The 27,573-nt window shown below is 41.8% G+C and overlaps 1 protein-coding gene across 1 annotated transcript; it reads left to right on the forward strand.

The window, feature by feature from the left end:
- The first annotated feature begins 12,949 nt into the window (after positions 1 to 12,949).
- On the forward strand, positions 12,950 to 13,885 carry LOC130680320 (olfactory receptor 14C36-like). Its single transcript, XM_057490643.1, has one exon. It carries the CDS (start codon positions 12,950 to 12,952, stop codon positions 13,883 to 13,885), a length of 936 nt encoding a protein of 311 aa, XP_057346626.1.
- The last annotated feature ends 13,688 nt before the right edge of the window (positions 13,886 to 27,573 follow it).

The following is a 27,573-nucleotide window of genomic DNA, read 5'->3' on the forward strand; positions in this document are numbered from 1 at the left end:
CCCCACAGTGACCTGGGGAGTTCCTTTGGCACTATCAGCTGGCAGATTCTGGCATCCTCCCTGTGATGTGGAGAAGTTCCCAGTCCTGCTGATGGGGGTGGACTTGTGGAGAGTAGCGCACAGCAAAGAGGGACTGCTGGCACAGATTCCTTGGCGTGGGTGGGGCCAGGGGCCACCCGGAGCCAGTTCGAGGTTGGTGTGTGTGCCCGGGCCCTGCTCTTGGCCGCACTGAGGTGTGTGAGGCGCACCAACAGCGGCGCTGGCCGGCTTCTCTGATCCCAGAGGGCCTCCAACTGCTCCCTTGCCACGTGGCGGATGTTTGGTTCTGAACTTGTGTTCTTTCTCTGTGGTTTAGTTGCACTTTAAACAACAGGGCAATTTTCCTGTGGCTCACAGCAGGTGGGGGAGGGGTCCTCTCAGGGGCACCTCTCCCCAGTCTCTGTGCTTGGGGTGGGGTTCCTGCAGTGTCTGTGATTCTGTCTCTCCTGCCATTTGGGGTTTTTTAAAATATATTTTTGTCCCTTATTGTATAGAAGGTGTTCGCTTTGGTCTCCAATCTTCTTCGGGGTGGGATGCTCGGTCTGTAGGGGCAGATGTGGTCTATATGCAGGAGAGGGTGGATTCAGACTCTCTCTCCTCCTCCGTCTTCCTAGAATCCTCCCCACTCAGCTGTTAGTCTCAGTTTTGAGATCGAAACCTAGGCAAAATGGCATCCGGGAACTCTACCATAATCTCTAATGTATACTGTCCAGTAGTCAGTAATGTTCCAAACCTACTTATGAAAATATTTTATATAATTCCATATATCTTATTGATATCACTGTCATGTGTTACTTCAAGTTTTCTCAAATATGAACATGACAGGAAGAGGTACGTGTTTTCTATAGATAAAATGACTGAGAAGTCCATCTTAATTTGCTAAGTAATGTCAGAACCAGGTATCTGGATGCTCTGGCATACAAGATACTATCTGTGAGATCCTTGCATATGCCTCCAATGAACACTGTGTCTGACAAAGTTCAGTTTATGTTCACTTTCATTTGTTCATTAACTGGGTCATTGACACATATTCATAAGTTACATTATATTTAGCTGTTGAAACTTTGTGTCCATTCTTGTATTTTAATTGGGCCCTATTTACCAGTGCTAAGATCATCACCTGCCCCAAACCCCCCTCGGGTACTGGCTGCCACTGGATGTGAAGAACGGTGTTCCCAGAGGCTTTGCAGTTGACTACAAAGACATGCCCACTATTTTAAGTAAAGCAGAATATGATTCAGTTGCTTACATAAGAATGGTGGCTTTTTCAGCTGGAGACATTCTCAAATCTTGTCTACACAGGACAATTTGGTTAAACCGTCTATAAAAAGAGTTTGGCTTGGTAAAATTAACAAGTTAAATATTTCCCCCCTTCCAGGTTGAAAACACAAAACATCTGAAGTGAGTACTCTGTGATTACTGTTGCTAATGTCTACCTCCCTCCTACTTCTCCTTCACACTCTGACCTTTAAACTTTTGTTTCACTTTGGATTTTTATTTTTATTTATAAATAGAAATGGAATTTGAGTGGAAAGTATGGATACAACTTATTTCTTCTCTGAAACAATTTATTCACTAAAGGAATAAATCAGGTAATTAAATACCTAGTACATTTTACAGCATACAGAAAGCAAATGGAATTCTTAATATTTCATAGTTGTTTCTGTAATTTCTAATGTCACAGAAGTGATATCAGGAAGTGTGGTAAGAATCATGACTTTATGATAACTCGGTTGATTTAAAATTTTTATTTTCAAATGCTTATTTATCATATTTTAAAATGCTTAGCATTGTGTGCCCAGAAGTTACAGAAGTTACTATAAAGGCATCAATATTAAAGCAAAATAAGTAACATAAAACTGTTGGCACATACAAGTATATATTACATATGGTATATATATAAAATAATTGAATAAAACGCTTTAATATCATCTAAGTTTTTCATAGTGCACTGCTCTGGAAGTGGTTCTCTATGTCTGGCTCCACCTTTTGCCAATGATGATACATGGACGTTTTCAATAACTGGAAATCAGGATTGTTCAGTTTCTGTCCTTTCTGGCATTTCCATTACAGCTGAATTATTTGTTTGAGTGTCACTAAACTCAAAGGTACTCATTTTTATTAAGAAATAAGGGATGTTCAAATATATGAAGACTATTGGACAAGGTTAATAATTATGTGGTTAAATAAGAGAATGCCAATTTTATATTCTTATTTTTGTTTCTTTGAGTTCTGTTTCTGCTACATTTAATTGCCACCAGAAATCCCAAGTTAAGTTCATTTAGGTGATTTTTATTAAGGAGTCAACAAAGGGATTCACCATGCCTATGTTTAACAACTAGTTTAATGTACCATGATACAACATCAGTTATAGTATATTAAGTAGTAGATGTAGGCTGCAGTTTATGAAGGCCAAGTATGTATACCTAAGAAACCAAATACCTTAATTTGAAAATCCCAACAACTTTGGATTATGGATCTTATTATTCAGGGCTTGACCATTTTGTGGAGTTTGAACACAAAGTACTACCAAATACACTATAATAAATTGATTGATACCACAAAAAAATCTCTAATGAGGAATTAGAGACTGCTATTTAAGGTAAATTTACCAAACATTCTAAGTTTAATAAATATCACAAGTACTAAGCAATATAAATTCTCACCTATGTTACACAGTTGATGATCATTTTCTCATTAAAATTTCTGGAAATCTTAAAATAATCCTTAATTTACTCATATATTTGTTTTTCCTGGATTTATAGCAAATAATATTGATTCACATTAAAACCATTCTTTTTCCTATGTCAATTTAGAAAACAATGTGGCTTTAAACTGAGTCCTTTTTTTGTAGGCAGTGTATACACATTTTGGATCTTTTCCACTTGTCTTTTAAAAATCCCTTTATGCTAAAGGATAATATCAAGGGTTGTTCACTATATACTTCACTGAAGTATAATATAAAGGATTATACATAACACAGTTTACACATACATATGTGCAATATAAATTTTGTAAGTACATGAAAATGTGAATGTGAAACTTTGAAATCACTTTTAGAATTTCAGGATGTGATGAAGTTTACTATTTCTCCAAAGTTTTATAAGTAACACTAACTAGTTGATGTTTTTAACCCAGAGAAACGTACTTTACAATGTATTTATAATGAGTAACTCTTCAACTCAAATAATCCTTGTCCATATCTGAATGGATGTATTGTACATTTCTTTAAACAAATCAGCAACCCAATATGAAAATTGTAAGCCTCTCTCCCTTACCAATTTGGGACCTCCTCTTTTACTATTTCTGACATTTGTGAATATTTTTGGTCTAAGAGGACAGAAAGATAAATATCATACAGTCAATCTTCAAGGAGTTTACACACATGTCAGGGGCTGATAAATACAAGCTATGCTTTTGTAATTCAATAGAATATGCAGACTTTCAAAAAATATAAAAATAGAATAAATTTGATATTATACAAGAAGTTTTCAGAATAAAATCAGTATTTGGCTTCATTTAAAACCTGATAGATCATAATGGAATAAGATGTTATGTTTGAGGAAGGAAAGTGGCACTGTGATTGAAAGGTTAAAGTTCTAAATGTTTCTGAGATTTAGAAATTCACTGAGGTAAGGAATGGGAATTGGTAAAAGAATAATTGTGTATTGATTTTGAAAAGCTATTTACATTCAGACAGTATAAAATAAAGGATAAGCATCTTAGGGATGGCTACAGATGAACACAATGTTGGAAAATACATGCATATTTCAAAGATGCTTTAAGAAAGCTAATGAGAAAAATGGTCTTCTATGTGAGACTGTGGTTTATGTGAGAGGCCATAACTGGAAAAAAGTTAAGGCAGGTCAAGGAAATAGCCTATTTGGCTGAATAGTACTCATTTATAATTGTAAGAATGGTTTCATAAATGGCATTATTTACACTGCCAAAACATATACATAGATCACAAAAATAATACTTTTTCCATGACACTCATGAAATACAGGAAAAAATAATGAAGGTATCAATAGGTGCAATACAAATCAATTTATAGACTGAAGAGCCTACATTTTCTGTAGGTTAAACCACTGACTAGAATGTTACAAATTAAGAAAGCAGTGAGTTGTGAAAATGAACACCAATTGAAGAAAAGTGCCAGGACCAAGATATTTGGACACACTAGCAGTGAAATTGAGCAGGCTTTCAGTCTGGGAAACAGGAAATGAGGAAATGATTGATGAAACTAAGAGAATTTTTTTTACAAACATCCAAATTATTGTTGTAATTTAAATTTTGAGATTTTCAAAGAAAGAAGTTCAAAAGAATTATAATGTGTACTGTGGCATGTAAACTACTCTAAAGATATTTAAGAGAAAACAATAAAAATGCTAAATAATTTTGAGCAGAGGTCATGTGCTAAGTTTGAATGAAACTTGGTGAAATCCACAGTTTTAGAAATATTAAGAGTCTTGGATATTTTCCATAGACTATAATAATGGAAAAATGACTCAGCCAAGAATAGGAAATATTGAAAAAGAGTGAGTCCAAATAAGAGACTTTTAAGACTCTTATATATACTATTTGAAAAGAGGGGAAAAATCACAAAATATTAACCCAGGGTCACTGAATGACATGCATTTCCCATGAAATGTCAGTGTTGAAAAGGTTCTAGTGAAATCCAAGCAGGCAAATGTGGAAATTGTGAGAAAGCTGGAGCTTTGGATAAGTCAGTGTTAGGGTAAGCCAAAGCTTACACTAGGACTTCTTTGGATGATATTATTTTTGAGGCTGTTTCTTTAGTAAAATTATGTGTATTTAAGCTGATACTTAAATATTATAATGGTATGTGTGATTTCCTATATAAGAAACATATCAAACAAGCTGTAGTTTCAAGTACTGGTTGAATTTTTCTCAGAGGAGAGCGCCACCCCAAATTACTCACAGAAGGCGTCTCTTGATGCAATAAGCAAGAGGAATTTATTTAGAGACCAGCTAGCTGGGGTCCAAGTGTCAGCCCGACGCAGCGGGTCTCAACAAGGACCCCGAGCACTCAAAACCAAGGGTTTATATGGCATTTTCAAAACACTTAACTCTTAGTAATTTTCTACAGCTGCAAGAAATATATCTTTGCAAGACATACATCCTGGGGTTAAGCGAGAGCAAGATAAGACCACTCTTCAATTGTTAGGGAGGTTCTGCACGATAAGCTTGGTATGTAGGATTAACTGACCAAGGTTAGCTGACCGAAGGCTACAGCTGCCCCCATCCCGGTGTTCATGATTAACTTGTTTTCCAAGGCCTTATCCAGTTCCAGTTTTTTTTCTTTTAAGTCACAACTTCAGAAAACTGCTTCTAGGCCCTTAAGATGGCTACTCTTATGCTAACTTATTCTCATTCTTACATTCCCCTCTTCTTCTTGTAACTATTTCAATCATGAAATTAGAGGTCATCTGTTTGGTAGTGCAATAGGGGAAAGGCACAATATGAACGGCGCAGTCTTAGCTTTTGAGGGTTGTCTTTGTCCAGCTGACGTGGTTATCTTGGAATAGAGTTTTTGAGAACGGTGCATGGGTCAGCTAACCGGCGTTGGTGTCTCTGGACATGCACCTGGTCACTTTAGGGGTCTTCTGGTGATTTTTAAGCTGGAGAGGATTCTCAGTAGGTTGGGCTCTCCACGTGAGATGGTCGTCAGCTGTCTCGGCTGAGACAACGGGTTTCACATGAGATGCGTGGATCTAGGCGGCAATCTTGTCAACTTTGACTGCTGTTGGGGTGGTCAGCAACACTAAGTAGGGTCTTTTCTACCGTGGCTCGAGGGTCTGTGCTCGGTGCCGCCTTACAAACACAAAGTCTCTAACTTGGAACGGGTGGGCTGCTTCTGGAGTGCCGGGCTCGTAGACTGCTTTTAGTTGGGTCTACAATTCTCTTTGGACTGCCTGGAGAGCTTTTAACTTATTATATAAATCGCGGTTGTCAGTCTGGGTAACGGGGAAGAGGTCTTTGAATATTAAAGATAATTTCTTTCCTTGATTTCTCTCTGGGACACTGGTGCCTTGGTTCGGGTGCACATCAAAAGATTGCATGTCCAGCCTCTAAGGTGGGCTGAGATATTGTCTATTTGCTAAAGAATCTTGCTTTTTACTATGCCGTCTACAACTGGGTCTGCATGCTAAGTCAATTGCTCAGCTTGCAAAATTACTTAGTCAGATCTGAAGGAGGAAAGACAGCACACAGGCCTGGGCCTTTCAGTATGCTAAAGTGAATCTTATACACGATTACAAATGACTAGCATAACAAAACATGTGCTACTCTTCTCTATCTGGGGAACATTAACTGATCTCACTGAAGAATGATTCTAGAGTTTCATGTTTAACATAGTTCTAGTAGGGGGGAGTTCCAGCATGTAGTTACATTGCTCTGATTGCAAATATCCCGCCCCACCTCTTCCAGAGGCTCTTACTTTATTCTGTCTAAGCCTATGGTCCCTGTCTCATTCTCTCTTCTACAGGTAGAGACTCTAGCTGCTGCTAGGGAAAAGGGGCGATGACCGCTCTGGCTGCTTCGTGCTGAGAAGGGGGCGCAGTAAAGGGTGCAGCTAGGTCTCTATCACTGGTCAGTTGAGAGGGCTTCAGAAGGCTGGCGCTTCTATCTTGGGTTTCGTTTCTATTACTATTTGCAGTTTTGTGGCTTCTAGGCAATATAAAACAAATTGTGTTATTAGGTTATGTAGCAACATCTGGAGTTGGATTTTCTATTCTGGAAGGAGGCTGCATTATTGAAACAATACTTTAAAATCACTTTCATTTTTATTAGAAGTAACCAGGTTAAGAAAATAATTAACAGCTGGCTTGATTATTTGCACAAGTGCAGCAAGAAGAGCAATTGATTACACAGGCTCTTTTAAATATGCTTTGCTGGAACTTTTTGCAAGGAACCTCAGATTGAACTTTTAAAGGCCTCTTGAGGCCAGACAGCCAAGCCAGACCTGCCATCAGGCTTTGCCTGCAGTACCTGTAGATTTGGATGAATTTTTCTCTTCTCGAGGTCTCTGCACCTGCCAGGAAGCGACTTTCTTTACTCACCTGGTAAGGCTGCTGGGAACTCTGCAAGCAAGGTACCAGGCTAGTTCTTCTAAGGGGCTTTGTTGGCTTTATAAAGTCAATCTTAGTTCTTTAAAGTTGTTCACATCTGAGTCTATGCACATGTCTCTCAGGTATGACATTTCAGCCAAAGCTCTGGCAGTATAACCAGTGTTCTTAATTAGTCTTCTCACAAGGAAAGCAGATTCTTACTAAACTCGTGCAAACAAACATACTGCCATGGAATACAAAAACAGTCACCAAAAGTTTTTAAACTCTTTAGGGATCAGGTAGAGAGAAGGATGTCTCAATTCTGCTTATAAAGACAGCCATCTACTAAACTGTTGTCAGCTTTAAGAGAACAAGCTCAAAACACTCTATCAGCAACATTCGAAACAAAAAGACACAAAACCATTTTCTTTAGTTTATGTAATCTTATGTAACTAATATCTGTTCTGCTGAAATCCAGTTCTTTACCAGTCCAGGAACAACAAAACAGTGACTATAAATGACAAAAAACTTACAAATGACAATGGTCAAAGATTCGACGAGAGCTCACTGTAAGACAGTTGACATAAGGAAACTCTGATATTTCTGTAATACAAAACATTCAGTAACAAAGTTTAGCATTATTTTCTTTGACAGTGCTTTCTTGGTAAATATATATATATATATATATATATATCAGATAAATAAGCCAAATTAGTCAAATACTTTCTCTAATGAGAAAAAATTCTTCTGACATGTTCCAGGGGCCCTCTGGAAAATATCAGAGTTAACTAGAGGTAAAAGCACTTTTTTGCATTTAATTCTTTTAGAACTGTCTGTCATTACACATTTATTGTCTATATACCTAGCACAGTAAACGAGATATCTTAAAAAGGTGGGGCAGCAGGGGAGACTGCTGCTGTCAGTTTTTAAAGACAATATATACAAAGTCAAAATAATCTGTGTTACCAAGCATTCTTGAGAGAATGGTAGCAGATGGTAGATTTTTCTGCTTTCATCTTCAGGAGGGGAAAAAAGCTACAATAAGAATTCACATTTAGCTGAAAGAACTGTCCAAACTCAAGGCAGATTATAATATCTCCAGGAATACAAAAGACCTGTTAGAGATACATACAAAGAATGAATATGGCTATAGTCAAATTCAACTTAAAAGTTTAAGCAGAATCTCAAATTTAAATGTCTCTTTCCTTCACACAGATATTCAGATTTGACCAGAAATATGCTTTGAGATGAAAGAGATCAGGCATCTTACTTCTTCATTTAGGGATTGAGAAATGATGACCTTTGGCTTTCTAACCAGCCATTTCATTCATGGCATCAATAGTGGGTTGTGGTGACATGGAAAGGTATGCTGGATATTTGGATGGTTTAAAGATTATATACAATCAATAGCTTACAAACAGTGAAAATAATAAGAACATAACTCAGCATAAGTGTCCAAGACCAGATACAAAAAAGCAGAGAAAGTACTTAAGTCTACAGGTCTTCCCTGAAAGCTTCAAGAATGTTTTACTCTTTAATAGTAGATAGAGCTTTTAATAGAATTTGCATAGCAACTTATAAGATAATTTGCATTAAAAAATATGGAGAGTCCTCCATGTTTTTTTTTTTTAAACATACAAACATATCTACAGCATATAAATTAAACAAGAAGACCTGGTGGGTCTCAAAAAAATCTATTACAACTTTCCTCAAAAGTGGTCACACGTTTGCCCATCTAAACTTTTACAGTGAAACCTGTTTTTCTGGGAGAAACATAATCTTGTCCAGATTCTACACAATTTAATTTTTAAGAATAAATTTTGGTTTGTTAACTTAAATAATTCAATTTCTCATGCCATGCAATCGTTTTCAATAACAAAATATTTCAAAGGCAAATAAAGGTTACAAGTTGTTAACAAACTTTAGCTTTAGTCTTTTTAATATTAAGATTTCATTTTTTAAAAAAATATTCTGGCAACTCACTGAGACTTTAAGCATGAGAAACTGCTTTGATAAAACAATTAGAGAACTCTTTGCAATCTTTCAACATTAAGAGCAGACTAACAGTTAAAGAAAACTGTTTTTTTGTTTTTTTTTTTAACTGGAAACAAAATTCTAATTTTGCTGTGCACTTGATATCAAGACTCACTTGCTTTAATTTCACATAGCATGACTATATCTGTAAGAATATAGTAATTTATTCTTCATTTGCCCCATGGTCTCAAGCACATAAACGGGTGAGAATTATGCCTGGGCTTGCCTGGGTTTGTCCCGCTTTATCTCTAAACATCTTGACCTTCTTCTAAAGCAACAGGCTGAGCGGATCCGCTACAACAAAAGGCACCACGCTGCTGCACCACACTGCTCTCTGTCTCTGTTCTCCGTCCCTCTTTAACAAACAGCTGCACTTTAGAACAAAGCCACTTTCTTTTATCAAAAAACACATTCTTTAGCATGCAGACGAGTTTCCATTCTTTATACCTTCTCTTATTAAAACATACATCTTTTAGCATAGAGAAATGTTTTCCTTATTTAAGTAGTTTTTATTAGAACTTAAAATCATTTGATACTTTAACTTTCATGAACACTGAAAAACAGGCCACCGTAAACTGTTACACTAGCATTCTTCATCTATGAACATATATAATCATTTTTGGAAATGTGCTTTACAACACAATTTCTCATTAGGCACAAAATATGTCTATATAACTTAGCAAACTTTAAAAATTTTGGTTACCACAAAAATTCTCAAGCTGTTTGCATACATATACACTGTTATACATTAATACAGTATTATTATTAAGATGTTTATTTGCTACACTTGTTTATTTATTTTTAGCAACTATGCCAGATTACTTAGAAAACTTTTATTAAAAACATTAGACAAAGTCAAGCTTTTCTTCAAGCATTTTCTTGAAATGTTTAACTGGTAACATCAACTTAAATGACTTTAAGTAAACTTTGGCAGCTGATAACCACAATGACATGCCCGCCTCAGGCAAACTCAAATTAGCATTAATGCTTAACATTTTCCATCAGATTTTCTGGAAGTTTTAGAATGCCCAATTTTCACAAGCGCTTGTCTTTAAATCAATTTCATTAATACCATCCGGAGGTAGAAAGATATTTTCATTTACACACTTAGACACACAAACATACAGACTGAGACATAATGATAAGGTTCCCTTCGGCAGCCAGCCAACATTAAAGGATGGCCACTTGAGGTGCAGAAAACACGAAATTTTCTCTTCCTGATTTCCGTGCTCAAATTGTGAGCTCTCTCCCTAACGTCTGAGAAAAATGGTCTGTCATGAGAGACAAGGGGGTCGTCTGCGTCTGTCCCATTGTCAGTATAACAATAATTAGACACGTAAAAGACACAAAAAACAAAGACACACACAAATTAGACACACAGCGGCCGCGTTCAGTTCTCCTCAGAGTCTCAAACAGAAACCGAAAGGAATCAGAGGGTTGATACTCTCGGCGCCCAAAAACCAACCCTATCTCATCAGGTTCACTTTGCCGGAAAAACAGACGGGAGGCTACCAGGCGTCCCTGGCCCCCCAACCTCCCCTGAGGCGTCCCCCAGGGTTGCAGCCTGCGGTGCTCCTAGTACGTCTACGGACCGCAGTCGCGACCCCTTACGGGACCGGGACGGCTGCCAGACAACGGGTACCCTTTCAGAATTCTGACCGGTCTCACTGAAAAACAGAAAACAGAATACAGACAACCCAAGGCGCCACTAATCTTACCTCTTCCTCCAAGAGCGACTTCGGGAGTGAAGCGGGGTGAGCGCAGATCCCGGACGAGCACCCAAATGTTGGATTTTTCTCAGAGGAGAGCGCCACCCCAAATTACTCACAGAAGGCGTCTCTTGATGCAATAAGCAAGAGGAATTTATTTAGAGACCAGCTAGCTGGGGTCCAAGTGTCAGCCCGACGCAGCGGGTCTCAACAAGGACCCCGAGCACTCAAAACCAAGGGTTTATATGGCATTTTCAAAACACTTAACTCTTAGTAATTTTCTACAGCTGCAAGAAATATATCTTTGCAAGACATACATCCTGGGGTTAAGCGAGAGCAAGATAAGACCACTCTTCAATTGTTAGGGAGGTTCTGCACGATAAGCTTGGTATGTAGGATTAACTGACCAAGGTTAGCTGACCGAAGGCTACAGCTGCCCCCATCCCGGTGTTCATGATTAACTTGTTTTCCAAGGCCTTATCCAGTTCCAGTTTTTTTTCTTTTAAGTCACAACTTCAGAAAACTGCTTCTAGGCCCTTAAGATGGCTACTCTTATGCTAACTTATTCTCATTCTTACATACTGTCACTCCGGGGAAAGGAAATCTTGGGCAAAATACTTCTAAAAACCAAAATCAGTCAAAGGGAGAAATAAAGTTTAAAACCCATTTATTTCTCACAAACTGCTGTCTCAGTCTGTCTTTCTTCTCTGCTCTAGCAGCAACCACACCGACCTTCCCACTCACCTCTCAGGAACCCATAAGCCCTCTGTTGCCCAGGTAATCACCCATAGATATGGAGATGCGCTTCTCTACCCCTGATGAAAGACGCAAATGCACTAAAGCCATACTTCTTTCCACCTCTGAACGCCTATTGATATGCAGATGTACTAAAGCCAGGCGAGATATTCTGGAAAAGTTACAATTTTACCCACAAGTACAAATATTGAAAATGTTCATATGACAATAGTGACAAAAGTCATACTCAGTCAACAGGAGGCAAGAAATTAAATTACATGAGATTTAAAGGATAGACAGTAAAATTTCAAATTTTAGGGAGAAGCAGAGCTTAAAAATAAAGAAACAATACCATGTCAATCTTTTAGATTAATATTTTACATGGGGAAAATTTCTGTGAAGGATTCATGCCAAATTTAATAGTAATTTATGAATGCAATGTAGTTATATAAAAAATTAAACCATAATATGGGAAATGATATTTAGAAAATAAAAACAGGAAGGGAGTAAGATTTCTTTTGTTATATTGTGTTTTGCTTTGTTTTACAATCACATATGATTCAACAATAACTCTAGGCTGTTTTAACATGAAGACAAAACATTTGCAAATAAAGTAAAAATTCAGTATATTTCCTAAACTGATTATGTTAATCTTCACTAACAAAGATTAAGTCAACTAGATAAGTGACTCTTGAACATGACATAAGGAGTTTTATTTTTCCTCCAAACTTTTAGTAATGTTCCTTTTCAAAAACTAAGTAATTTTCTAGAAAATTGATATTTGAAAATAATACAAAATATAAATCTAATGATGCCAGCTTTGGGTCACATAGCAATGCCAACATTTTGTGACAGTGTGGACACTCTTAATCTTAACTGTGGCACTCACACTGAGAAGACCAATGTACAAATCATGGACTCATATACAAATCCATGGACTGAAGAGCTCTGAACTAAATTTCTGCTCTCTCATTGTCCAGGAAGAATGTGTTGTCCAACTTATAACATAACTAAATATCTCTTTTTTACAATTTATCTCTATACAAAGAATTTATATAAAGTGAACTATGTCAGTTTTCTTTGAAACAATAAGCCTCATAAACTGGATATTACTGAAGATAAACAGTTCTATGTGTCATATCCAAACAGTAGGATTTGGGAGCCTAAATCCTAAAACTTTGCTCCATTTTCCTACTCAGGAGTGGCCGAAAGATACATAGTTGAACTTCCAAAAACACAGAGTCCAACATGTGAAACAGATGTAAATGCTGTGAAGAAATTACAGTAATTTTATTATTTTTCCATTTCAAGTCTTTCATGGTTTATCCCATTTGCTTTCCTGGTCAACCAGCATTTCCGGAAATGGCCAATTCCACCATGGTGACTGAGTTTCTTCTCATGGGCTTTGCTGAGATGCTGGAGTTAAGGGACCTACATGCCCTGTTATTTCTACTCATGTACTTGACCACACTGTTAGGAAATCTCATCATCGTCTCTGCCACTACTCTGGACCAGAGCCTTCACACACCCATGTACTTCTTCCTCAGGAATCTGTCCATCTTAGACATGTGCTACATTTCTGTCACTGTGCCAAATGCCTGTGTCAACTCCCTCACTGACAACAGGGCCATTTCAGTGGGTGGCTGTGCAGCTCAGATCTTCCTCGTGCTTTGGCTTGCTGTTACAGAGCTTCTGTTCCTCACCATCATGGCCCGTGACCGCTATGTGGCCATCTGCCAGCCCCTCCACTACCCCATCATCATGAACCAAAGAATCTGTATCCAGATGACACTGGTCTCCCTGCTCAGTGGTCTGATCTATGCAGGTGTGCACACAGGGAACACATTCCAGCTGTCCTTCTGTCGGTCCAACGTGGTCCATCAGTTCTTCTGTGACATCCCCTCTCTGCTGCAAATCTCCTGCTCTGACACCTTCAGCAATGAGCTCTTAATTCTTATTTCTGCCATGGGGATTGGTGGTGGCTGTTTTATTTTCATTACCATGTCATATAGTTGCATATTTTCTACTGTGCTCAAGTTTCAAAGGAGAGAGAGAGGAAAGGCCTTTTCCATGTGTATCCCTCACATCCTGGTGGTGTCCATTTTCCTCAGTTTTGGCAGCTATGTGTATGTAAGCCCTTCAGCATCCTCTGATACAATTTTAGACATGATTTTTTCTGTATTTTATAGCATAGTTCCTCCACTCTTGAATCCTATAATCTACAGTCTTAGAAACAAACAGGTAAAAGATGCTGTGAGGAAAATTGTATCAAGAAAGTTTTATTCAGGAAAATTATAAAGATTCTTTTCAGGTTTATCCGAAGGTCTCAGTAAGATTCAAACTTTTGGAAAACCCACTATTTTTCTCTTTTACCCATTAGACTGCCAAATCTTGAGTTACATGTACTGGAATTGAGATTTGACTCTTGGAAAATAATTTTGTTTTATATCACCCTTTCAATTTTCTAAAAAAAATGAGTAAGTATTTTTAATAAATAGATATGATTCAAATAATATGTTAAGAATCATTTTAAATTGTGTTTGTAATTTATCTATACTTAACAAAATATATATTATACAAAAGGAAATCTCAACAATTTCAACATGGAGTTAGCTTAATGGCCATATTACCTGATTTTATGCAATGAAATAAAAAATAATAAATACTATGATATACAATTATAGAAATTCAATTACTTGGAAAATTTTTAAATGAAATAAAATAATGATCTAAGAATCATATATAATCAAGATAATAATGTCATGTATCTGGAAAATGGCAAAAATTATATCCACAAATGAGAACAGATCAGTAGTTTTAATCTACTTATTAATAAGCTAAAACAATTTTCCATTGTTTGTGGAAGGTACCATGTACCTTTCGCTGAGTTTCTCATTATATCAGCAACTCCTTGCTGAGTGGAACATTTTCAGATTATAAATCCTTGCTGCTGGCTACAAGTTGATTCTTATCTTCTCAGATATATTATCAAATCTATATATTTTTTCTGAGTGATGAGTCATGTCTGACAGTTATGAAAACTTAATCCTAGGTATCATTAATTGTATTAAGTAATACAAATTAGTACTAACATGCATATTTACCAATATTAACTTTAAATTTATTTAAGCTTATTAGGGTGTATAGCATAGTCCTCCATCCAAACTTGTGACTTAAGAACCAGTATAAACATTTCCTTGTCTTTCATAACAGTGTATTTTCCTTAAACTTTTTGTTTTATAAGCTGGTATACAACTTTGCCTCATTAATTACTAACAGTATTTACACATATTCAAGAACAAAAGAGAAAGAAATCAGTTCATATAAATCATGCCTAACACAACAAGTCTCAATAAAATATATTGTTTCCAGGTCGGGAGCCTAGAGGTCAGATGTCAAAGTGCAGGCAGTCTTGGCTCTTTCCTAAGGCTGTGAAGAGAATCTGTTCTATGATTTTCTGCTGGATTCTGCTGGCTTTCTGGCAAACTTTGGCATTCCCTGGTCTCTGCTGCATAACCCCCATCCCTGCCCGTATTCTCATGTGGTACTCTGTGTGTGTGTGTCTGCTTCTAAATCTCCCTTTTTGATGATAATACCGGTCATACTAGAGGTTAGGCTTGAGCATATGAATTTTTAGTGAATATAATTCTATCCATAATGTCAATGAAAAAAGTGAAAAAAAAAATCACTGAGTAGTTAGCTGTGAAGAACACTAAGGGATGTTTTGGTAAAATGTTCACAGTGGTCATGGTGACTAATTATCACTTTGGATAAATATTCTTTTACAGAGTGTCAATTAAATCCTATTGCTTTTGAACAAGAAAGAACTTCAGTTTTGAAAGGAAGGGAGTGACACACAGCAGCAATTCACCAGAGAATTCCGCTTTATTAGGGAAAGGTGCTGGGTTATATAGGAAGGGGTATGGGGTGATTGTGGTGTTACTTCTATGGGGCTGGTGGCTATTGGCTAGGTGTTGGGATTGGGAGGGGCGAGAGAGGTGATTGGGCTTCAGGTGGCGCCAGCGGGAACCAAGGACTCGGAAGAGAAGCAGGAGGTTCTCCATCTTGTGGGTGGGGGCCCTTCATTCCCCCTTTCTCCTCTATGAGGTTGTGGACATTGTTTTCTCTCTGACTGCTTCCTGCTGAATGGGAGCAGAGAAGGGAATGAGGGCTTAAGGACTGGGAGGAAAGGGTTGATAGGACTCCCCACAGTAAGGACAAGTAGATGTGGACTTCTTCAGGTTGGAAATCAATGAAGGTTCCCTGTAACCATAGGTCAAGGACTTGTTGATTCCAATGGTGCCAAGAGGATACGGGTGCCAGAAGCCAGGCGTCTGCGGCCATTGTTTCCAGGAACAGTTTCCAGCAGAGAGAGGGGTCCATCTCAGTGTGTGGTGAGGAGGTCACGTGAGGGTGAGGGATCTTCTGTGGCTAAAAGCTGGTAGTTCCTGAGTAAAAGCTGGTTGAAAGTTTGATTAGAGATTTTACTGACTTGGGATTTGATAAACTTTATTATTCAAGGCAAGAAGAGATAGGCGAGGAGAGTGAATATTATGTGGCCTGCAATGGGCCACAGCCAGGTTAGGAAGGGGTTTGTTAGTATTGAAGAGAATGGGTTGGAATTGGAAGCAGAGTGGAGGCTGGAGGCAAGGTTGGTGAGTTTGGTAAAATCAGTTTCTACAATGCCGGATTCGTTGATGTAATAGCAGCACTCTTCCCGAAGGAAGACGCAAGTGCCGCCCTTCTCGGCTGTAAGCAAATCTAAGGCCCGCTGGTTTTGAAGGGTGACCTTAGCTAGCGAAGTGACCTCTCTTTGGAGAGAGGCCAGGGAATTGGCAGTGGATGTCAGGGCTCCCTCAAGTTTGGTGTTGAGATCTTTAATTGCCCATATAGAGTGACCCAAGGATCCTCCCCAAAACCCTGCCCCAATCGCTGAGGTGGTTAAAGAGATACCGGCCATGATGTAAAGGAAAGCAGCCCTTTTTGTGCGCGAGGGCAAGGGAGGTTGGAGCTCAAGAAATTCTGCCATGCTGTAAAGTGTAAGCTGTGGGATTAGGGTGATGAGAATGTAGGGTTTATTGGAATTGGGAGGCAGTGAGTTAAAAAAACTGCCATTGCACCAAAAGAAGTGACCTGGTTGTGTAAAATTCTTAGAGCCAGAGGTAAGGGTATAGGTAGGGAGACAGTGAAGTGCACTGGAGAAGGGAGGGGTTGGGCCTACACAGTAGTGGATGGTGAGATTATCTGCGTATTCTGGTTCCCATATGGGTATGTCTGCCAGGGGATGGAAGGGTTGTCCTGCATGGAAGGAGTAGTTGGAAATATAAAGGGGCACGGTGGCCATCAGTGGGCGCTGTAGTGATGCGCACAAGAAACAATTGGCGGTGTTCAGGGTGTGGTTGAGAAAGATGGTGGTGTCTTGGATGAGGTGTAACCAAGAGTAGTAGCAGGGGTAAGAAGATGAAGAGGCGCCGTCAAGAGTTTGGACAGTATCTTCTTCAGAATGTCCGATGTTGGATGCAACTTGTGAGATTTGGGAATGAGAGGGAAATTACTCTTAAGAGATATGAAGGGTACCATGGGCGGTCGAGGACCCCCCATAGTAAACTGAGGCAGTAACTCCAGTGGCCCTTCGAGAGTTCCAGGGATCTGGGATTAATAAGGATAATGAGCTGTTGGGATATTTTATGAAATGGTTGGAGGAGTAATACTGTGGGTACTGGGAGTTACCCATGTAGTGAATGATCAAGACCTGTAGGGACATCCCCCATAGGTGTCTGGCCATTGCCTGCAATAGGCTTGTTTTTGGTCATAGAGGAAGCAGAGGTAGGGAGAATAAAGGTAGCTGCTAGTGAACAATTCAGTGGAGGGAGGAAAGTGGAGGTATAAAGGCTCGGAGCAGCCTTTCAGAGGGCAGTCTGATGTGGCAATGAGGGTTGTAACTTTTGTTTGATGCTGTGTGAAAGTCTGTCTGACTTTGAATCGCCATACAAAGGAGGCTGGGGTGGCAGGGAAGACAATAGGAATGAAGAAAAAAAGCGAGAGAGCAGTAAAGGAGGAAAACGTCATGATTCGGGTATGGATGGCAAAGGGGGTAAATGGGAGATGTGGAGTTTCAAGGGATCAGAGGGATGAGGCATGGTAGAGAAGACAGCATCTTGGGCTGTATCCAGACTCTGGATTGTGACTGATGGGTCTTGAGTGTCCAGAGAAGGTGGGTCCTGGGTGTTTGGATTCAACCTGGAGATATGAATCCAATGGGTGGCAGAGTTATCAGGCAGTTATCAGGCAGTAAGACCTTGGTGGCCAAGGGGGTGCAGAGAATAACTGGGTGTGGACCTTCACATTTTGGGGTGAGAGAGGGCCAATCCTCTGGTGGCTTATGAAACACTAGTTGGCCGGACTGTAAGACAGGAGGATTTTGGGAGGCGGATGGATCAGGAAGGAGCCAATCTTGATATTTCCACAATTCGGTGTGGAGGAGAGAGAGTAGCAGAAGGGCCATACTGGGAGGAATCAGTCCTTTGTGTGAAGGGAGCCCTGGGGGTAGAATTGGGCGGCCGTACATGATCTCAAAGGGTGACAAGAAGGAAGGTCTCTTTGGGAGGGCCCGAATGCGGAGTAGAGCTAAGGGAAGTAGGCGAACTCAGTCAAGATGTAGTTCTAGAGATAGTTTGGTCAGGATGTCTTTTAGAGTTCTATTGGCTCTTTCTACTTTTCCTGAAGCCTGTGTTCGATAAGGACAGTGTAGATGCCAGGGGAGACAGAGCGACTTGGAGAGGTTCTGAATAATTTGGGCAGTGAACTCAGGGCCATTATCTGATTGGAGGGAAGTGGGCATCCCGAACCTAGGAAAGACCTGGGTGAGGAGGATAGAGGCAACTGCGGATGGTCGTTTGTTAGTGGTGGGGAAAGCCTCGACCCATCCTGAAAATGAATCTACTAACACGAGTAGGTATCTGGTGTGCCATACGGGGGGCATGTTAGTGAAGTCTATTTGCCAATCTGCGGCGGGGACACTACCCCCTGCTTGATGAGCTGGGAAGGGACGGGCCTTGAGGGGAGTATTAGGGTTAGTGCGTTGGCAAATGGTGCACCTGTGGGTGATTTGGTCAAGTAGGGTTTTGTCTTCAGGAGAGAGAGAAAAAAGGATTGTAAAAAATGGATTAAGGATTGGGGGCTAGGATGGAACAGATCGTGTAAGAGGCAGAAGAGACACTCTCTGTCCTAGGAACAGAGGGTGTCTTGCAATAAGGCTAAAACCGCACGGGCAGACGGATCGCTGTCTGGTGCTTCTTCTGATAGGGCAATCGACCGGGCTACTCTGTCAGCTTTATTGCTACCTCTTGTAATGGGGGAGTCGTCCTTTTGATGTGATTTGCAGTGGACTATGCCCAGTCGGTGTGGGAGTTGTGAAGCCTCTAGAAGTTTAGTAATTAAGGCTGAATTAGTGATGGAATTCCCTTTTGTGGTGAGGAGGCCTTGTTCTTTCCATACTGCCATGTGAGACAAGAGAATGTGGAATACGTATTTGGAGACAGTGTACAGTGTGAGAGACGTGTGAGAGTGTGAGAGTGCAACCTCTGGTGGCTGCAATGAGTTCGGCCTGTTGATTGGTTGTAACGGGGGGTAGGGCTCGTGCCTCGATGACGTCTTTGAGGGAGACTACTGCGTATCCTGCATAATGGGTGCCCTCATGTTTAGAGGAGGACCCATCAGTAAACCAGATGAGGTCAGAGTGTGAGAGTGCTCCTTCGGAGATCGTGGAGTGGCACGGAAGGAAGTTGTGAAAGGCTTCCAGGCAATCATGAGAGGGAGTATGAGGAGAGTAGGGTAGAGGAAGAAGAGTGGCCGGATTCAGGGACTGGCAGAGGAGGAAAGAAATGTCTGGTTTTTGGAGGAAAGAGGATAGTAAGGTCAGATATCTGGAGGGAGGGAGAGTCTGTAAAATTTTGTAGGTTAAGAGATCCTTTAGGTGATGTGGGGACAGAATGGTAAGGGGAGCCCCGAATGTCAGTTTATAAGCTTCCTTCTGCAAGAGCTGTCCAACTACTAATGCCCGTAGGCAGGGGGCCCAACCCCGAACTGTGGGGTCTAATTGCTTGGAAAGATAAGCTACTGGGGCAAAGGATGGGCCATAATATTGGCCTAGGACTCCTAGAGCTTGACTGGAACTCTCATGAATGTATAATGAGAAAGGCTTCAACAAATCAGGAAGATGGAGAGCTGGGTCTTCCACAAGGGCTCACAGAGCTTAATGAAGGAGTGTCTGGGTGAGGAGGATAATGGTTCTTCAGAGGGGCCCTTACTGAGGTCGTATAGGGGTCTTGCCAACAGGGAGAAGTTAGGGATCCACACTCTAAAATACCCAGCCAGGCCTAGAAAGGAAAGGATTTCTGTCTTGGTTTTGGGAACGGGCAGGTCAGAGAGGATCCATTTTCTGTCTTAGGTAATGGACATTTTGTTGAGATAGAAGAAATCCGAGGTAAGTGACAGAAGGGGAAGAGATTTGAGCTATGACAGGGGATACCCAGTAACCTCTGGAAGCTAGAAGTTTAAGTAGGGAGGCAGTGTCAAGTTGAGTCTGTTCCCACGAGGGACTGCAGAGTAGAAGATCGTCAATGTATTGTAATAAGGTGGACTCAGATTGATCATGATGAAACTGTTTGAGGTCTTGAGCTAGGACCTGTCCAAAAATATGGGGACTATCTCGGAAGCCTTGTGGCAAAACTGTCCAAGTGAGTTGTTCAGAATGCCTTGTGTATGGGTCCCTCCAGGTAAAGGTGAAAAAATCTTGGGAGGAGGGTTCCAGAGGGACAGAAAAAAATTGTGTCCTTGAGATCTAGGACTGAGAAGTTGGAGGCCGAGGCAGGGATCTGCGATAAAAGGGTGTATGGATTTGGGACTAAGGGATGGATAGGGACAATGGCCATGTTAATGAGGCGAAGGTCTTGGATGAGGCGGAAAGATCCATTGGTATTTTTAACAGCTAATATGGGGGTATTAAATGGGGAGTGAGTGGGTCTGAGGTAATTTTTGTAAAAGATCTTGAATGATGGGTTGGAGGCCTATGAGGTCTGAAGTGGTTAAGGGGGTATTGGGCCTGACAGATATACTGAGAGGTGTCACATAATTTGATAGAGGCAGGAGGACATAGAGCCACGGAGGGGCTTGTAATGTCCCAAACTTTTGGATTTACAGGGTGTATGAGGGAGGAACTGGAACTTTCATTGGGTAGAGGGGGCTCGTCGGCTATGAGGGCCATTAGAAACGGAGTACTGGGGGCTGTGGGAGTGGATATAGTTATGGAAACATGGAGGAGAGAAAGGATGTCTCATCCTAGTAAGGGGATGGGACACTGGGGCATAACCAGGAAGGGGTGGTGAAAGGTATGGGATTGTCTTGGATTGTGCATAAAAGGGGGGGGTTTATTGGGAAAATCCGTTTACCTCCTACCCTGTCTATAGGAGTAATGGCAGGCATGGTAGGGCTCCGGTATTCCCGCAAGACTGAGAAGGTGGCTCCTGTGTCAAGGAAGAAGGAGATCGGGCGACCGTCTACTATTAAAGTAACCCTGGGCTCCTGTTTGGTGTTGGAAATGGTCGGGCGAGAAGCCACCAGGCCCTGTCAATCTTCTTCTGCCAGCCCCACTATGGAGGGCTTAGGATGGGGGTTGTTCGTCCAGCCTCCCCCTTCAGGTGGCTTGGCAATCAGACCCCCAGTGGCCTTTTTTGTGGCATCTGGGGCATGGGGTGGTAGGAGTTCTGGGGCAGGGGCATGCCCTTGACCAATGTCCTTCTTGTCCACACTTGAACCAAGCTCCTGGGGGAGGCTTGTTTGTAGAAGAGGGCCCAGGTTGTGGTTTTATCAGCTGGGCCAACATTTGGAAATTGGCCTGATCAGCCTTTTGTTTATGGCATTCTTTCTCCTCCTCCTGGTTATGGAAGACTTTAAAGGCCACTGTTAGGATTTCAGTCTGTGCTGTAGCGGGGCCCTCTTCTAACTTTTTGAGTTTAGCTTTAATGTCGGGGTAGCTTTGAGCCAGGAAGTATGTCATAAGGACATGTCTCCCGTCAGGTGTTTCTGGGTCTAGGTTGGTATACTGTAATAGGGCTTGAGTGAGTCTGTCTAAGAACTCAGAGGGTGTCTCCTCCCTCCTTTGAATTATGTCTTGGAGCTTTTGAAAATTGACTACTTTACGAGCTGCCTTTATCAGACCTGCTATTAAGCAGGAGGCAAAAATATCTCGAGAGTGGAGACCCACGGTGGTGTTATAATCCTAGTGTGGGTCTTGTTCGGGGGCTGCGGTGGGGCCAGGTGGATAGGTGGGGTCAGTCCTGTGGGTTTTGGTGGTGTGCGTTTGGGCGAAGTCCCAAACTCGTCTGCACTCTTCAGGAAGGAGGGTATTGGCCAGGAGCATGAAAATGTCATGATGTGTGAGGCTGTATGACTGGAGGGTCCATTGAAACTCCTTGATATATGTCATGGGATCAGTGGAACAGGAACCTAGGCGTTTCTCAAGTTGGGCTAAATCTCCTAAGGAGAAAGGGACGTGAACGTGCACGATGCCTTCGGATCCTGCTACCTACCGGAGGTGAGCGATAATTTTGGGAGGCCCTCGGATCGAGTCTGAGGAGGACTGAAGGGTTCTGGCTCAGTCTGTGGGGGAGAAACAGGTGATTTGGGCAAAGACAGAGGAGGCTCCTGGACATTAGTTAGAGGGGGGCTGAAAGCCTCAGGCTTGAACTGCAAGGGGGGTGATGTGGGGGAGGAGATGGTAGTGGAGGAAGGGGGAGGGGCTGTTGTAGGAGAGGAGGGGGAGGCTGTGAAGGAGGAAGGGGGAAGGGCTGTTGTGAGAGATTAGGGGGAGGCGGCAGCCACAGTGGTGGTGGAGGAAGGAGGAGGGGCTGTTGTGGGAGAGTAGGGGGAGGTGGCGGCGATGGCGGAAGAGGGCTGAGGGGTTGTAGGAAGGGGAGGATCTGAAGGGGGAAGTCTGTATGGTGGAGGTTCGTCGGCTGGGTTGAAGGTAATCGAGGAGGGACTGGGAGTGTGTGGAAGGGAGGGAGACGGCTTGCAGGCTACGAGAACTTGGGGCAGGGAACAGGTTGTGCAGGGCTAGAGGCTGGGATTTTGAGCTAGGAGGTGAAAAGCTTCGATATAGGGAATCTCCTTCCATTTTTTCAGGCCCTGGCAGTAGTTAAAGGATCGCAAGTGATGTTAGGATCAAGAGTTCCCCCTGTGGGCCATTGGTTGTTATTGTCTAGGGGGTATGTCGGCCAATCTTGGGAGCAGTATTCACGGAGAAGTTTTGGTTTTATGTCAGGTGTCAGGGAGAGGGTGGCTAGATACTTGAGCAGGCATTCAAGAGGTGAACTTTCAGGGAGGGATGAGGAGGCTCCCATGGCTAAAGGACAGAGAAGGAGACAAATAGGGGAAAACGAATGGAGATCCTCAGACTGGGAACAGACCGCAAGGGGACAAAGGGTGTCCCCGATGATCCTTAGTGGTCTGCGGAAACTCGTATACGAGTCGGTTTCTTAGGAAGTGTGGGTCATCACCCAGACTTCTCTAAGAAGGCAGAGTGCCGGAGTCCGAGGTACCTGTACTAGGAGTTTTTGGCAGAAGGAATTTTCGGCTGAAGGAACGGAAGGAGGAGGGGGTGGGGAAAGAGCGTTCTCATCCGCAAAGGAGTCATCTCGTTTATGGCTGTTGGAGGAGGGGCCTGAGGGTCCGCCGCAGCCGTGAAGGCCTAAGGCGGGGAGAGTTCCCTCCTTGTCCCCAAGCATCAGGTCTTTGGCGGACGATCACGGTCAATGGTGCTGCGATAGCTCAGGGAAGAATGTCCCACCCCGGGGGAAAAGTTTCCCAAAGGCCAGAGAGGAGTGGTGTGTATGATGAGCCAGTGCTGGAAAAAGAGGACGAGGGCAAGCTGCTGCTGGTGTCAGGGGGCAGGGGGAAGACGGGGCCCAGTTGGGGTGTCCTGTCTCCCGGGTTTCGACACCAATGAAAGGAAGGGAACGACACACAGCAGCAATTCACCGGAGAATTCTGCTTTATTAGGGAAAGGTTCTGGGTTACATAGGAAGGGGTATGGGTTGATTGTGGTGTTACTTCTATGGGGCTGATGGCTATTGTCTAGGTGCTGGGATTGGGAGAGGGGAGAGAATTGATTGGGCTTCAGGTGGCGCTAACGGGAACTGAGGACTCGGAAGAGAAGCAGGAGGTTTGCCATCTTGTGGGTGGGGGCCCTTCGAGTTTGGTGGTGGAAGAGATTGAGTTTTGTGGTTAATAAAAAAGAAGAATATACCTATAGTTCTTTATGGGTTTCAGTTGATTAGAATTTATTCATGATGAAATATAATGATCAGTGTTAATATCTTCAAGAGAAGTGTTCTTCATGCATTTTTTTCTTTACAAATATTTTCTTATAACCTCTCCCCCATATTTTGACTTAGGATAACCACATAGGCGCTACATAAATTATCAGGGGCTATACCACCATCTTTGTTTCATATGACCTTTTTATGGGACTTTATTTTGTTTTTTCCAAGTTTTTCAAACTCTTTGATATAGAATCACCTGGTGCATAAGCCAACAGGATGGTGTCTCTGCCATAGCACTTAATATCTGTGAACAAGTTACCTTTAACAGAAACAATTAGGATTAAACAACATAACTGAAATTCCTAGAGCAGCAGATGTGTAGATGAACAACAGACACAAAAAAGATGATCAATGCCACTAATGACCAGGGTAATGTGAAACATAACCGCAGTGAAATATCAACTCGCACCAGAGTGGCTGATATTAACAAGACAAGAAACAGCAGATTTTGGCGAGGATAGGGAGAAAAAGAGCAATAGTAAACTGCTGGTGCAACCAGTATGGAGGTTTCTCAGAAAAGTAAAAATAGAAATATCATATGACCCCAAAATACCAGTTCTGGGAATTTACCTGAAGATAAAAGTGCCAGTAATCTGAAAGGTATAGGCATCCCGTTGTTTACTGCAGCATTATGTATAATAGCCAGGACATGGAAGCAGCTGTCATGTCCATTGACAGATGAATGGATAAATAAGCTACGGTACATAAATACAAAGGAATATCAGTCATGAAATATATTTGCAGCAACATGGATGAACCCAGAGGGTGTTATGCTACAAAAAGTAGGTCAATCAGGAAAAGAAACATATGGTCTGATTTCACTTAAAATGGAACCTAAAAAATAAAGCAAATAGAACAAATGAAACAGAAATAGACTCATAAACACAGAGAACAAACATGATTGCAATGGTGTAGGGGGTTGTGGGATGGGAGAAATACTTGAGAGTTAAAGAGGTAAAAATTTCCAATTATTAAATGACTCAGAGTGATTAAAGTGCATCATAGTTAATATTGTCAATGTATTTCAATATCATTCTATGGGTATAGTTACTACCTACAGTTACGGTGAGAGTTTTGTAAGGTAAAAAATAAGAGTCAGAACTTAGTTGAAATCTCAATAAATAGAAGATATAAAGGAGAATCAAATAACAATTCTAGAACAGAAAACCATACAAATTAAATAAATCCCAGGGATTGTCTCAAGAGCACAGGCCACGAAAAAAATAATCATTGAACTTGAAGGAAAACAATATAAGTTTCCCAATATGATGATTGGGAAGAAATTAGACTAAATGAGAATGAACCGAACCCATATAGCCTTATGGGACTGTAGCTCGGCGGGGGGGGGGATTCCTGTGGCAAAATACCTTTGAAACTTAAATCAGTCAAAGGGAGAAATAAAGTGGGAGAAACCCATTTATTTCTTACAAGCAGTCCACTTCTCCTCTCCCGTGTCTCTTGTGACCCAGCTGCAGAAGAAGGGACCCCACCAAACTTCTCACCCAGATAAATCCTGGCTCACACAAGTAATTACACACCGATATTGAGATGGACTACTTCTCTTCAACATTTGGAAACACCTATTGATACAGAGATTCACTAAGGCCAGGTGAGAGATTCTGGAAATGTTGCAATTTTACACAGAGCTCACCTCGCCAGATATTTTTATTTACAATCTAGTTGTTACCATTTTCTGCAATGGCTCCTGTGTGAGAAAACTAGAGCATTGTGACCAGACTAATAACATACAATAGCAACTATGAAATTGTGGTAATTCTCAAGCCAGAGGATTCAGCTAGGTTCAAAGACCTATGCAGATAAAGTCCATAGCTCACTCATTACACAGGTGGCCAGTAGTTGAAGAGGTAGAGAGTTTAGAGCAATCATCACATGGCAGTTACAGCCAGGGGGCAGGACATTCTCCATCCAGTAGCCCAAAGACCCCAAAACTCTTGTAAGACTGCCACAGTGGTAGGGGTAAGGAAGGCCTGGACATTGTCTCTGACTCTTTCTGGGATAACTTTAGTTTTACCTGACCAGATGACCCCCAAGAACTTTACAGACAAACCAGGTCACTGAACCTTGGTGCTTTTCACAGCCCATCCTTTCTCCTGTAGATGTTGCAGCTCCCTAGAAACTGCCCCCTTTTAAATCTGCAAGAGAATCAGATGTTAGCAAAATGTCATCAATGTAGTGATACAGCCATGCTGTTTTTGATTTCTTCCATGTGGCCAAATCTTGGGCTAAAAGTCCATGACAAATGGTGAGACTGTGGAGGTATCCCTGAGGAAGGACAGTGAATGTCCACTGCCATTCTTCCCACAGGAAGGGAAACTGTTCCTGACTTTCCTGTGCTATGACAGTGGAGAAGAAAGCATGACCAAGGTCTGCAATATAATGATACATTCCCAGTTCATGACTGAATGTGTCCATAATAGCTGCTATAGAGGGGACAGCAGCATGCAAAAGGGGTGTGACTTTATTCAATTCCCTGTAGTCCACTGTCATATGCCAGGAACCATCTGGCTTTTTCACAGGCACACTGGGGAATTAAAAGGACTATTTGTGGGCTTTATGATGCCCACCTTATCCAACTCCTGTAGAGTTTCTCCAATTTCCTTGTGCCCCAGGCAATTTATACTGCTTGTATTTGTCACTCACCGAGGTACAGGCAGAGCTACAAGCAGGTGCTTAGCATGTCCCCTCAGAACTGCCTTTACCACATGTACCCTCAGTCTGAACTCACCTACAGTGGTCTGTAACCACAGGCCCTGCAGGATATCTACCACCCATATATATTCAGGGATGGGAGAAATATACTCGGTGTACTCCTTTGTTGGTAAATACCCTATCCCCAGTGGGATTTGGGATTTCTTCACTCTAATTGGCTTACCCCCATAGTCATCAGTCACAGCAGGGGTCCTTTAAAATGCTCAGGGTTGTCATAAATCAGAGCACACTCAGCTCCTGTGTCCACCAGGACCAGGACACGTACATTCACAGGTAACCAAGGAATTGCTAATTCTACATGTGGCCTCTGATCCCCACCACATCCCCCAACATGGGGGCCTTGACCCCCCATCAGTCCAACCATGATGCCAAGTTATCCTCCTGTGGGGGCAAGGACCCAGACGGAGCTTGAGTATGGTTCCCCAGGAAGTCTTGCAGGGACACAGGCTGAACATGGGGCCTTGACTCCAGTTTCTGTGTCCTGGACATCAGCAGCTGGAACTGCAGCTCTGGCTTTAATTGGTGCCACAGTTCTAACAAGATCCTATTGGGCTGCCCATCAGTAGGCACTTTCGCTACCCTGGCCTTTATCAAATCAACCCACATCTGGTCCTTGAGACCTTCCCTGGTCCTGTGCACCTCTCCTTTCAGGCATAGCCTGTACTTCCTTCCATTCTCTTATAGTTTCAACCTCCTCAAGATCTGCTAAAATACGAGTAGTCTCACTTATGGGTTACCCTATGTGGGGGCCAAGAATATTCACTAGGGATCCAAAGGGAGATGGGGAGCTGTCTGGAGCACCAGATTTCTCATTCCTACAGTGAACAGCTCCTCATTGCATCCCTGGGGGGTCCATATTATAGGTGATATTTT

The sequence above is a fragment of the Manis pentadactyla genome, chromosome 13 (assembly GCF_030020395.1).
Source record: "Manis pentadactyla isolate mManPen7 chromosome 13, mManPen7.hap1, whole genome shotgun sequence".
NCBI classification, from domain to species: domain Eukaryota; kingdom Metazoa; phylum Chordata; class Mammalia; order Pholidota; family Manidae; genus Manis; species Manis pentadactyla.